We start from the raw sequence: 14,829 nt of genomic DNA on the forward strand, positions 1-14,829 counted from the left end.
TAGAAACAATAGCCAATCAGTTGTTTTAATTGTCATATTTGAATTCAGCACATCAAAATACATAATAAATATCACATTTTATCTCTGAAGCAGACGACTTCTCAAAAATTGTAGACCAGTGTTATTCCTCTCTAACGTGGTCTGATTTATAAAGAGACAATGTCTTAGATAACTCCATTCCTTTAGTTATCTTATTGTCTTGTCTTATGTTTGTCTTGGTGTTAACTCCTCAAGGCAAGGACTGTCTTCATGACAGTGCAGACTCTCTTGGGGGAAGATTTTCAAAAGCAGCTAAGACACTTGGAAGTCAAGGGGATTTGTGTGCCTAAATCCATCAGGTGCTTTTGAAAATCCCAGGATCAGCGCTTAATAAATATGTAGAACTAGGGGAAAGAAATCAGGCAAGTAGTTCCTAAATTCAGTTTGCTTGGCAAGTAGTGGGATGTAGGATTCAATTTTAAATGTTATGAGAGAGGTTAGGTCAAGCTGCCTTTAAACAGAGGTTTAATTTGAGATGATTCAAACTCGAGGAGGGGGCTTATTACTCAGACCTCATGGAAATGAGTGATAATTTCTTTGTACAGAAATGCAGAGATAATTGTTGTAAGATGATACTACCTCTATCCCCTTTTCCCCACCGGCTTGGAAACCACTTTGGCTGTGTCTAGTTTAGGAGAAGTTAAGGAGATAACCAGTTGATTTTTGGGCTTGAAGTTAAGGCCCTGGATTGGTTTAATCTGGCCCTGACTATAATGTCCTTCATTTTTACAAAACTGAATGTGTGCTAAGATGCTTAACTGAATTTAATAAATGTAGCATCCTTGATGCTAGCCAGAATTCTCACATTCCATTATATTGTTCTGTTTTATACATTCAAGAATGCACATTACACTCATTAAAAATAACCCTTAACATTAAGAGTGGTGAGTATGTTGAATAAGACCATTGCAAGCAAGCAAAATAAATGAAACTGAGGCAGCTGTTCATGTTCCTGAGAAGAGAGAGGACAGTAGAAAAGCAAGAATATGAAATTGGGAATAGGAAGTAAATTTGCATCATGTGTATACTAGGAAAATAGGTTGTGTTTAAAATGTATTAGCTAAACATTGTAACTAACATGTTTTTAAACACTAGTGTAGACAAGACAAGTCATATTTAAAACATGTTAGCTGGTCATGGTCAACCATGTGGATGGGAATCTAGGGTTGATCATGACCAGCTAACACATTTTTAAAGGTGTTAAACCTTGTCTACAAAAGTGTTCAAAATGTGTTAGTTAAAAGATTTCAGCTAACACATTTTTAAACAGAACCTATCTTCCTAATCTAGTTATAGCCTTAGATAGGAAAAAGCATATTGGGCCTGTAAGTGAGTTTTGTGCTTTGATAATATTCAGTTGTGACCTGAAGGCACAGGGCTGCATTGGGTGCTAGGGAAAAGTTTGGAGCTGCACGGTCCAGCAGAGAAGGCATTATACCATAAGCAGACACATTACCTCCTAATACTCCTGGGGGGGTATGTGGTCACTGGCCATGCTTTCAGAGAGATTAAAAGGTCTGCTTTTATACTCCGCTTCCTGTACAAGGCATCCAGTACTCTCCCTTCCCGTGTTCACTCACACAAGGGCCAAATACAGTATGATCTTCCTTAATCTCTTTTATAGGCTGATAGATATGATCATTTGTTACTGTTGGCTTCATATTAATTCACTAAAGAAACAGAGTTGTATTTTAACTAGAGTTAAGATGATGACATGTTGTTTGGCTTCAGATCTGGATTATATTTAGGGTTGGGCCTGAGGATCAGTATTAAATCTAAATCAGAGAGCAGCTGTTCTTATAAAAATTTGATCCAAATTGAAATAAAAACCAGAAAATAGAAAACCTGTCCAGTTTTGGACCTGAAGTGGAACCAAAACCATAGTGGCAGGTTCAGATCCAGAGATATGAAGCCAAATCACTAACCCCACTTTGAAATATCAAGGTTTCAGTTTTGGCCAATAGCTAATTGTAACTCAAAATAATAAAATACTATGAGTTATGTTGCGATGCTCATATTTATAATTGGAGTTTTGCTGTCATCTGTTGAACTGCAACTGAACATTTTCAATAACTGCTGTTTTTTTAGACTCAACCTTTGAGGGGGTGACTGATAAACCAATCTTAGACTGTTGTGCCTGTGGAACTGCTAAATACAGGCTAACTTTTTATGGAAACTGGTCAGAGAAGACGCATCCAAAAGATTATCCACGTGAGTATTATTATTTTATTATTATAATAGAATCTCGAGGTTAAAATAAGAAGCATGAGGATTCTTGGTGAGAGATGATAAAACAAACCTACAGAAAGATAGTCTTCATTATGATGAATATATGTAGTACTGCCAACCCTGTGTTCAAAAATCTTGAGTCAGGCCCCCCAAAATCAAGAGGTTGGTTTAAAAAATCATGAGATTTTAAAAATAAAAATGCGGTTGATTTGCCTTCTGGCATTTGATATTTGAAATGTGTTGTTGTAGGGTCACATTTTCAAGCTTCTCTTTGTAACCATGAGGGTTAGAAACTTATTTTCTCTCTTTTTTTAAAGAATCTCACATAATTATGTAAGTCTTGGTGCTGAGTTTTTTAGAAACTCAGGAAATGTCGAGATTCAATATAAAATCTTGAGTTTGCAGCAGCGTATATGTCCAATCCAATGACCATATGGAAAGACTCCCAGTGACTTCAGGCTGTTAGTGAGGTTGGCTGCATGTATAAACCATCATTTATGCATTCTTCTTTCTTTCACCATGCTAGCTAGATAAATGTACAAATCTTAAAATACAAACTTTTTTCCTAACTTAAATCAAGTATTACAAAGTTTCTAATCTACAGAATCAGTAGGTTTATGACAATAAAACGCAAATAGCTGTAGTAGATTAAATCTACAAAAACATGCATATGAAAATGGGGATTTTTGTTTGTTTTTAGCATTCTTCTTTAGTTCCTTCCTTTGTCTTTTCCATCTTACATTTGTTCTTTAAATATGGTCTTCATTATCATTGACAATAAAGGCAGGTAAGAGGCTTAGGCATGAAAGTCATATATTTATTTGGTCTTTAAGCTTTGATAATATATTATCTGCTGCATGATCTTTATTAAAGCTTTTGTGTGTAGCTTTTCTTTTTAATATCAATGTGGTGAATTTTCATCATGCAGTCAAAGATTTGTCTGCATATGAATTGTTCCTTGATACTGATTACACTGATTCTGTCTCAAATTTTGCTTTATTAAGTTGAACATAGAATAGTTCAGATACAGCATAATGCGAGTTAATACAAGTCTGCGATGATGCACTGAAACTTGTTTGACTTCCTGGTTGGGCAACAAAACAAACACATGGAGCATAAAACAAGCTATCGTCCCAGTATTCACAGTGATACTCTTCTGAGATATTAGATGATTTGTGTACCTGCTAAATGGTACCCATTCAAATTCATTGTGTGCATAGATTTCACTAGTATTATAGAAACATTTTGAATATATGAGTCAATTTATTTCTTTTCACTTCTGTGGAACATATTTTATAATTGATCATACTTTCCTGCTTATTAGAACATTAGAATGGCCATAGAGAGTCAGACCAATGGTACATCTAGCCCGGTATCCTGTTTTCCGGCAGTGGCCAATGCCCAGAGGTGAAAGTAAGCCGGTATGCCCCAATACGGCGTACCAGCAAGAGCCAGTGCACTGTACCGAGGCGGATTGGCTTCACCTGGTGGCAATGTAAAGGGTCTGGGCTCCCAGCAGCACCTGGAGCCCTGGACCCTTTAAACTGCTGCCAGAGCCCTGCTACCAGAGCCCTGCAGAAGCTTGGGTGGTGATTTAAAGGATCTGGGGCGCCTGCTGCAGCTACTCCCCTAGGCCCTCTAAATCATCCCCAGAGCCCTGGAGCAGCAGCGGTGGGGCTCCAGTGGCTATTTAAAAGATCTGGGGCTGCGGCAGCAGATACTGCCCCAGCCCTTAAAATAGCTGCTGGAGCCCCACCACCGCCTCCCCAGGGCTCCAGCAGCAGGGCTCTGGGGACAATTTAAACAGTTCAGGGCTCCAGCAGCTACTACCACCCTAGGCCCTTTAAATCATCCCCAGAGCCTGCTGGAGCCCTGGGGTAGTGGCGTTGGGACTCAGGCGACGATTTAAAGGGTCAGGGTCTTGGCCGCCACTACAGCCCCGGGCCCTTTAACTTGCCACCGGAGCATTGCCGCTGCTACCCCAGGGCTCCAGCAGTAGGGCTCCAGGGACGATATAAAGGGCCTGGGGTGGTAGCGGCAGCCGGAGCCCCGGGCCCTTTATATCACTGCCCAAGCCCCCGGCTGCTGCTGCTACCCCAGGGCTCTGGCAGCGCTGCTCGGGTGGCGATTTAAAAGGCTTGGGGCTCCCACTGCCGTTAGCCTCTGGGGCCCTTTAAATCACGACCTGAGCCCTGCTGCTGGAGCCCTGGGGTAGTGGTAGCTGGGCTCTGGTGGTGATTTAAAGGGCCAGGGGCTCCCAGATGCTGCTACTGCAGCGGAGCCCTGGACCCTGTAAAGCTCTGCCAGAGGCCGAGGCCCCCTCTAATGGTGAGTTAAAGGGCCTGGGGCTCCACTGCAGTAGCAGCAGCTGGAGCCCCGGGCCCTTTAAATCACCACTGGGGCTCCCAGCTGCCAATCCGGGGGTGATTTAAAGGGCCCGGGCTCCCAGCTGCTGATACTACAGCCCCAGCCCCAGCCCTAGCCCTGGGCCCTTTAAATCCTGATTTAAAGCACCCAGGGATTTAAAGGCCCTGCCTGTTTCGGTAGAGGCCAGACCTCTTCTGGTTGAGGCCCCACCCCCTTCCTAAGGACTTCGGAGTACCGGTAAGTCCTTTAAGTTACCTTCATCCCTGCCTATGCCAGATGCTTCAGTGGGAAAAAAACAGTAGGGCAATTAGTGAGTGATCCATCCCCCATTGTCCAGTCCCAGCTTCTGGCAGTCGGAAGTTTAGGGACACCCAGTGCATGGGGTTGAATCCCTGACCATCTTGACTAATAGCCATTGATGGACCTATCCTCCATGAACTTATCTAATTCTTTTTTGAACCCCGTTATAGTTTTGGTCTTCACAACCCTGGCAATGAGTTCCACATGTTGACTGTGCTTTGTGTGAGAAATACTTCCTTTTGTTTCTTTTAAGCCTGCTGCCTATTAATTTAATCGGGTGACTCCTATTCCTTGTGTTATGTGAAGGGGGGAAATAACACTCCCTTATTCACTTTCTCCATCCCAGTCATTAGTTTATAGACCTCTATTGTATCGCACCCCTCTCCCACCCCCAAGTTGTCTCTTTTCCAAGCTGAACAGTCTATCTTTTTAAACCCTCCTTGTATGAAAGCTATTCCATACCGCTAATCATTTTTGTTGACCTTTTCTGTACTTTTTCCAATTCTAATATATGTTTTTTTGAGATGAGGTGACCAGAACTGCACTCAGTATTCAAGTATGGGTGTACCAGAGATTTATATAGTGGCACTGAGATGTTTTCTCTCCTATTGTCTATCCCTTTTCTAATAGTTCTGAGCATTCTGTTACTTTTTTGACTGCTGCTGCCCACTGAGTTCATGTTTTCAGAGAATTATCCACAGTGATTCCAAAATCTCTTTGTTGAGTGGTAACAGCTAATTTAGATTAGATCTTTTTGTATGTATAGTTGGGATTATGCTTTCCAATGTGCATTACTTTGCATTCATCAACACTGAATTTCATCTGCCATTTTGTTGCCCAGTCACCAGTTTTTTGAGACCCCGTTGCAACTCTTTGTGGTCTGCTTTGGACTTAACGTTTATCTTTAGTAATTTTTTATCGTCTGCAAACTTTGCCACCTCACTGTTTACCTCTTTTTCCAAATAATTTATTACTATGTTGAACAGCACTGCTCCTAGTACAGATCATTGAGGAACCCCACTATTTAACTGTCTTCACATTTAAAATTGACTATTTATTCCTACCCTGTTTCCTATCTTTTAACCAGTTACTTATCCATAAGAGGACCTTCCCTCTGATCCGATGACTGCTTACTTTGCTTCTGAGCATTTGATGTGGGACCAAGTATATTACATTCACTAGATCAGTAATTCTCAATCAGGGGTATATGTACCCCTGGGGGTACACAGAGGTTTACCACAGGATACATCAGCTCATCTACATATTTGCCTAGTTTTACAACATGCTACATAAAAAGCACTAGGGAAGTCAGTACAAACTACAATTTCATACAGACAATGACTTGTTTATACTGCTCTATATACTATATGCTGAAATGTCAGTATAATATTTATTTCCAATTCATTTATTTTATAATTATATTGTAAGCATATAAATACTACAATTTTTCAGTACTACTGTCTTGTGACACTTTTGTATTTTTGTTTGATTGTGTAAGCAAGTAGTTTTTAAGTGAGGTGAAACTTGGGGGTACACAAGACATATCAGACTCCTGAAAGGGATGCAGTAGTCTGGAAAGGTTGAGAGCCACTTCACTAGATCACCCTTGCCCACATGTTTGTTGACATTCTCAAAGAATTCTAATAGATCGGTGAGGCATGATTTCTCTTTACAAAAGCCATGTTGGCTCTTCCCCAACATATTGTGTTCATCTATTATGTCTGATAATTCTAATCATTCCTATAGTTTCAACCAATTTGCCTGCTACTGAAGTTAGGCCTACCATCCTGTAATTGCCAGAATCACCTCTGGATCCTTTTTAAAAAAATCAGCATCACATTAGCTGTCTTCCCATCATTTGGTACAGAGGATGATTTAAAGTGATAGATTAGTAGTTCTGCGATTTCATATTTGAATTCTTTGAGATATCTGGGGTGAATATGATCTGATTCTGGTAACCTATTACTGTTTTACTTAACGATTTGTTGCAAAATCTCCTGTACTGACACCTCTATCTGGGACAGTTCCTCAGATTGGTCACCTAAAAAGAATGGCTCCGGTGTTGGGATCTCTCCCACATCCTCTGGTGTGAAGACTGATGCAAAGATTTAATTTAGCTTCTCTGCAATAGTACCTCAATCATCCAATGGTCCCACCAGTTGTTTGTTAGTCTTCATTATGATGCACTTAAAAAAATGCTGTTAGTTTTTGTGTCTTGCTAGTTGTCTTCAAATTCTTTTTTGGTCTGCCTAATTATACTTTTATGTTTGATTTCCCAGAGTTTGTTCCTTTTTATTTTCCTCAATAGGATTTGACTTCCAATTTTTAAAGGATGTCTTTTTATCTCTAATTGCCTCTTTTACTCTGTTGTTTAGCCATGGTGACATTTTTTGGTCCTCTTACTGTTTTGTTTTGTTTTGTTTTTTATTTGAGGGATATGTTTAGTTTGAGCCTCTATCATGTTGTTTTTAAAAAGTTTCTGTGTTGTTCGCAGGCATTTCACTCTTGTGACTTCCTTTTAATTTCTGCTAAACTGGTCTCCTCATTTTTGTGTTTCCCCCCTTTTTGAAGATAAATCCTACTGTGGTGGGTTTCTTTGGTATCCACCCCCTCCAAAAGGATGTTACATTTAATTACATTATAGTTGCTGTTACCCCGAAAAGTTCAGCTCTATTCACTTCTTGGACCAAATCCTGTGCAGCACTTAGGTCTAAATAAATAATTGCCTCTTCCCTTGTGGGTTCCAGAACTAGCTTCTCCAAGAAGCAGTCATTAATGGTGTCTACAGATTTTATCTCTGTGTCCCCATCCTGAGGTGACATGTTCCCAGTCAATATGGGGATAATTGAAATTCCCGATTACTATTGGGTTTTCTGTTTTTGAAGCTCTCTAATCTCCTTGAGCATTTCACTATCACCATCAACATTCTGATAAGGTGTTTGGTGGTATATTTCTATTGCTGTAGTCTTATTATTCAACATGGAATTTCTAGTTATAGAGATTCTATGGTACTGTTTGATCCATTTAAGATTTTTACTATATTTGACTCTATGCTTTCTTTCACATATAGAGCCACTCCCCCACCTGTGTGACCTTCTCTTTCATTTCTATATATTTTGTACCCTGGTATTCAATGTTTCACTGATTATCATCATTCCATGACATTTCTGTGATACCTACTATATCAATATCCTCATTCCATTTTTTACTTGCTTCTCTGCATCTTTGCTATTTCTTCTCTTCTTCCTTTCTGTAGAGAGATTGACGTGTATTATTCTTCCTCCATGATTCTCAGGCAAAAACGTCCATTAACCACTTAAAAATGTTCTCACTATGCTTCAGTCTATCCTTCACGAATCATTAAGCATATGCTATGGGTAGACCTAGATGAATGCTAATAAATAAATAAATAAATCAAATCTATAAACATATGTTAGAATTGTAAAATGAATTAATTATGTCTATATTCATGCATCATTTTACTCACATATTTGTGCAATGTAATGTTTTGGCACATATGTCCATGGAAAGCAAATTTCAATGATGCATAGATGAAAATTAACAGAAACCTGATTTTGAGCTGAAATTCAGTCTCCTTCAGTCATGTGACTTATTACAGTCAAGTAACTGGGTAGGTCAGAATCCGAATGCTCACATAGAAAATAATAGTTGTTAATAGTTTCAATAACAAATAAATATGAGCTATCTGCTCAGGGATATTCTATGAGAAGAAAAGGAGGGTTATTTTTTATTACAATGGATGTGGCAGAATGGTTTTCAACACAGCAGGGCAGGACTTCAAGTTAAAATGAAAGTGTTTGCTGAAAGTCTCCAGCTAGGGCAGGGGGTCTCAAACTGGGGGTTGGGACCCCTCAGGTGGTTGCGAGTTTATTACATGGGGGGTTGTGAGCTGTCAATCTGCACCCCAAACCTTGCTTTGCCTCCAACATTTATAATGGTGTTAAATATATTAAAAAGTGTTTTTAATTTATAAGGAGGGGGTCGCACTCAGAGGCTTGCAATGTGAAAGGGGTCACCAGTAAAAAAGTTTGAGAGCCACTCAGCCCACAGAGTAATACTAAAAAAAAATCAGTGTTTAGAATGATTTGGTAAAAGAGGGTTGTTTTCATATAATTACTCCCATTGTCCCTTTATTCTTCATTTAATTCTAACCGTGGATCCATTAGGCTATTTACTATTTTAGAAGTCCGTGATTTGATCCCATGTCAGTCAGGAGTGTATGCAACCACACGAGGATCAAACTAGTTATTGGGAAGGAATCACATAATAAGAGGATTAAATGTTGTTACACTTAATGATTATAAAACAAAATAAATAAAGCTACAGTTATTATTTGTTTCACATCCATAGACTCTGCCATCATTAACATATAATTAGAAAAGTCTAATTATGAAAGTACAACAAATCTATTCTCTTTGCACCAAATCTTTGTTCACATTGGAATTGGTGGGACTTTTGACATTGGACCTTAGTGGCAGCAGGACTGGACCCAGGCAGAAGAGCCACTAACAAATTTAGAGCTAAAATTTCTGGAAGGCCAGAGAAATTTGTCATGTGTTCACACGTAGAGGTATTAAAAATGAAAAGTAGTTATCAAAATTCCTGTTTAAAATGTTGACACCATGCAACTATTAAATTAAAATAAAATCTTGTTCACTATTGACTGTGTTGAATCACTGACAATTTGACATACCACTACAGAAATGTTTACAAATATATTTCCAATCCAGTTGTTCTATAAATATATTATTGCTGTCCAACATGTTACATATCACCTACCATTTTAATTGGAGAAGATTTCTAATATTGATCTCCCAAGGGGAATATTATTTCAAAATCCATACTACCTCCCATTTATTCATTTACAGTAGGAGCTAAAGAAGGAGAATATTCTGTTTCTCAGGCTGTATGGATCCAGTGTTGGTAGGAAAAAATCTCCCTCATCAAGAGCAAATTTAGAAAATTGAGAGTTTTGGAGTTTTTTTGGTTTTCTATGGCAACTAAAAACTGAAAAAGCTAAAATTCCCCTTTGCCCTGACAACAGCAATATAGCTAATATATAAACAAGATACAAACACTTATATTTCTCATTCATGTTTCCCTCTAATTTATTTGACAACTCTTATCTTATTCCTATCAGATTCCAAGTCTTTAACATTGACCTTTCTTTACATTTGTATTCTTGATGACTAGCAAACAAGAACTGCAGAGAAAGATTATACAATTGTGACTTTAAAAAAATAAAATAAAACCTAGCCAAGTCCCAGACACTATTATAACGTGTAGTATATTCTTTCCTGAATACACAGGAATTTCCATACAAAGCTCCATTTTATATGCTTTAATTTACTCCAAAGAACTATTTATGCCAGAGAAGCATTGTTTTTATGATAAAAAAAAAAAAGCTTCAGCAAGCTATTTGACAAAGCCTTGAACTCAAGCAAACATCATTTTCCAAGTCCACAAGTACTTCGCTATGTTAGGTACACAATAAAGGATGATTTAGCTGAAGTTACACTATGAAGCTGAAGAACTTGTGTTCCATTAAATTTCAAATTGTATTGTTATGTGTAGGAACCAACAGAGCTGATGAATCCACACAACAATGCTCGGGATGAAATCACTGCATTATACTCTTGTTCTGAGTGTGTTGTTCTGATGGCACCAGCTGACTCTAAAGCAGAAGAAAAGCAGAGCTAAAGAATGATAATATTATCTTTCTCTTTGTGTATGGTTTCAATATTGGTTGTGGGGGGGGGAATCTCCCCTTTTATGAGCAAATTTAGAAAGAGGGGATTGGGGTTTTTTTTAGAAGCGTGAACAGTATCCCAAATGATCACTTTGTAAGTGCTTTTGCTTTCTTCAGTATCAGAGAGACTGTGAGATTTTAATTAAGGTCTTGTTAGACTTGTGAACTTAGATAGATATAAGACAAGAGAAATAGCAAGTACACTTACCAGACACATTTTCACCAGCTATCACAGCTCTTGATAAAAATACTTCTGGAACCCAAATGCTGTATTTATTACATTTGGCTCATTGAAATGGAAGTATTAGATTTCTTCTTACATTTTGCTGGCTAAAATGATTAGTGAGTAGAGCAATCCAGTGGCTTATAGACAATTGGCATCATTTGTGGTTTTTTGGCTAGTGCCCATATATCATGGAAAACAGAAAACATTCAAGAATAATAATTTTACCTGCTCCACCTAGCAAGTATATGGTAGGTGCTAAATTGTCAGTGCATTTCTAAGACACATTGGTCTGTGCAAAAATTTGCATTTCAGCTTGTAAACGGGGGAACTGAACACACAAATAAATAGTGAGGTGTATCAGTAGAAGATTGCCTATATTCCACTGGCCTTCTTGAGAGTTTTGAGGCCACTCTAGTGAGAAATGGGGAATTTGTCTATTCACCTCTGGCTTCTGTGAATGTGGGGTTCATTCCAGAGAAGGTGAGTTTCCTTCGGTTTTTTAGAGAATCACTAGCAGGATAAGAGCAGATTGGGGGAGTGAAATAAGGTATCCATTTGCATGGGTGTGAAATGAAGGTGAGGTGGAGAGTGTGGAAAATTTTGTGGGTTTTCAAGAAGCCTAGGGTACATAGTGTTTTTCAGTCTGCTCTGAAGGTCTTCATTTGAGTATGTAGCTGGGGCAGCTGCTTCCCTTCAATAGATACCTTTCAATAGGTAAGAAGCTTGAGGGATATTATGGCTCAGTAGACTTAGGGTGGACTTGAGTTGGGGGGCTTAATGCCTTTTGGACCAGGTCATGGCATTTAGGGAAGAGACTCCTTGGAAGACATGGGCCACAGTGATAAATGAAGGGAGGAGTAGTTCCATTTTATGTATATTCAGCCAGCCAGTAGCCCACTCACTTCCTTTTACCTATGCATAGCAGTGAGACTGTTTAACCTTTTACAGGTAGAGCAATCAGAGAACAGCTATTAAGAGAGATTTTATAGATACTGGCTGGCTGGCTGTCCATAAAAGGGAGCTACCTTCCCCCCCCCCCTTCATTTATCACAGACACTAATGTGAAATTTATTATATTAACCTTACTGGCCATGCCAGATAATTTTCTCAGGAATGCAGGGTATCAATGATCTTGCTCACACTGAAAGTGTTGAATACAAAGTCAATGTCTGTAATGTCATCACCATTCATGTGTGATTAAGGATGAGGGCTCTGAGTTCTCATGCATGACAGAAACACAGTTGGATAACACTATAGGTTCAGTAATGGCCCAGTTGGGCATTCAGTTCAACATAAACCAAATAAATGTCACAGAGGTGATGTAGCTGTTTTGTATTAATCTGATTTTAAATGCAAGAAGCCTCCCACCCTAAATCTGAATCTGATAGAGTACGTTGCCCTCGCATATGAATCAAAGGGTGGGGATTAATTGCTGTCCAGATTGCATGGTCTGCTCAACAGAGGCCTTGCTTGAGTTGAGAGATTCTTCTCTATGGTAGCAAATTTGTGCCTAATGGGAACAGATGTGGAATCATCTCTACTTGCGTTTCAGTATATGTCACTCACTAAGCTACTGGAGATTCAGGGAGAACTGCAGGCTATGACCTGTGAAATTAGATATGTGTCCCTAGTAAAGGAAAATGAGGGATTCAGAGACCATCATTGGAGCAGATTGACCATGTGTCCATTTGGAGTTACAAAGTACCAGTCTGATAAAATGATTATTAGATCCTGGGTCAAGAAACCATCTCTAGACCCTGAAGGCTCTCCAGCTATCACCCTGTCATTAATTTTCCCATGTAGGGTAAATTATTGAGAAAGTTGTGGTGGAATCAGCTCTAGAAGCCTCTGAAGTCCTTAGATCTCCCTGATTCCAGTAAGTTTGCTTTTAGCCTTGGCCAAAGTATGACTATGCTGGTAGTATTGTTAGATCACCTCCTGGCAATGGCTGAAGATCATGTGGCCATGTTGAGTCTCAGATGTGTCAATTGCCTTCAGTAATGCTGCCTGTGTTTACTAATTTACAGTTTCTAGCAAAGGTCACTGAAGTCCATCATGAGAGGCTCCATAGCTTGCTTTCTGAGATTTCAGGGGATCTTTGTTATAATTGCTTCCTCTGTTGATTGTATTTTCTTCTGTATTTTTTCTAATACCTAATTTTGAACTGCTGTTTATTTTTCTATTATTTCTAATCTCTTTTTTCTAGTGTCTTTTGATTATTTTCCCTTGTGTTTGTTTATTTCTACTCCTTTTCGTCCCCCCTTTCTTTTTCGATTTCACTGTTTCACCTTTAAGTCTTTTAATTTGCATTTCTTTTGTTTACTTCATTACATACTTCTATTTGTTTACTCTAACTTTCTACTCTTCTCTCTGCTTTCACTCTATGTTTTTAGCTCTCTTCCTTCCTGCAGACCAAAATAAATATGCTGGGAGATTCTATTTCTTATTCCCTCAATCTCTTTCCCATATACCCTTCCAGTATACACTATAATCTTTCCTTCCATTAATCTCTCTGCCTCCTCACCACATTCTCTGTCCATCTTCCTGAGTACCCCATTTGTTACCCATTTCCCCTACAGCATCCCATTTCTCCCTTACCATTGTTTCTCTCTCTCCCCCATCGCCCCCCAAATGCTTTCTTCTTCTTCTTCTTCTTGTATATTATGGCATAACAGACTCACATTCTGAGTCTATAACTTCCAGGTGCTGGATTTCATGACACATAGTTAGTCTCTCTTTTTCCCCAGAATTTTAAAAAAATTATAACATTGCTTTCTTAATGGTGCCCCATTTCCTGGATGCTCTAACCAGGTATTTTAGTGTAAACTTTGCCACTTTGAGGTGCCTGAGTTTGTCATACAAAATCCCCCTATTAACATTACACTCTTCACACTGCCAGAGGATATGATTAACCATTTCTTTGACCTTACATGTCTCACACAGCCCATCTCTGAGTTTATTAATTAAGGCCAAATTACTGTTTAAACCACAGTGTCAGGAAAGTATTTGAAGTAGAGCTACTTCACTCTTTCTCTCAGGTTCTTTCAGTACATCACCATCTTTTATTCTAGGGCAGACTTCATGAAATCTTTTCCTCCTGGTTTCTTTTATGCATACTTCCTGTTACTCCTTTCTCAGTTCATTTTAATAAGATTTTTAAATCCCTGTTTACTTAGGAGGATCTCTGTCAATTTTTTTTCACTTTTACAGTGTTTTTGTCTATTTTGTCTGTCACCTCATTTCCTGCTATCCCAGCATGCATTGGGATCCATGCTACTTCAATGTTTACTCCCATCTGCTCCAGTGTTGTTGTTAGTAACAATATTTCATTAATTATATCATTTCTGCTATCTGAATTCCCATTTTTGATTGCCAATAGGGGATATGACAAGATAACAGTGAAGGTAGGTTGCACATCTAGTATGTCCACATTATCACTGCTATCTCGGTCATCAAATGGCTACAAAATTTGATAATCTAATGGATTTCTTTATTCCATGTGTTGGGACATAGAATGCTGTCTCCACTCTCCTGGTTTTCTTATCTTTAGACCCATCCATAAATATTTGGTAATGTTTCCCCATTTTATCACATAGATATTGATTTAACACATTTCACTCTCCTTTCCCCCTTTTAATTTCATTATATAGTCCTTCATTTATATCGTGGTGGAGGGCATGATTTTCCACCTATGATGTGTGTTCCTGTGGCTATATATGCTTATTTCTTATACGTATTTCTTTTGTCTTCATTCCTTTCTCCATACTTTAATCCTATTAACATAGGTATTTGGGTTTTTTCCCCCCTTGTTTTCCACTGAATTCCCAGTATTCTTCATATATTTGTTTAATGTTTCATAGACTCATAGACTTTAAGGTCAGAAGGGACCATTATGGTC

The 14,829-nt window shown here is 38.7% G+C and overlaps 1 protein-coding gene across 1 annotated transcript in view; it reads left to right on the plus strand.

The window, feature by feature from the left end:
- Positions 1 to 14,829, plus strand: part of SPON1 (spondin 1) — a 331,008-nt gene that overhangs the window by 89,251 nt on the left and 226,928 nt on the right. Inside the window, exon 5 of the mRNA XM_030560301.1 lies at positions 2,128 to 2,250. Coding sequence (XP_030416161.1) covers positions 2,128 to 2,250 — 123 coding nt within the window. The remainder of the gene's footprint in view (positions 1 to 2,127; positions 2,251 to 14,829) is intronic.

Source organism: Gopherus evgoodei, chromosome 4 (genome assembly GCF_007399415.2).
Source record: "Gopherus evgoodei ecotype Sinaloan lineage chromosome 4, rGopEvg1_v1.p, whole genome shotgun sequence".
In the NCBI taxonomy this organism is placed as follows: Eukaryota; Metazoa; Chordata; order Testudines; family Testudinidae; genus Gopherus; species Gopherus evgoodei.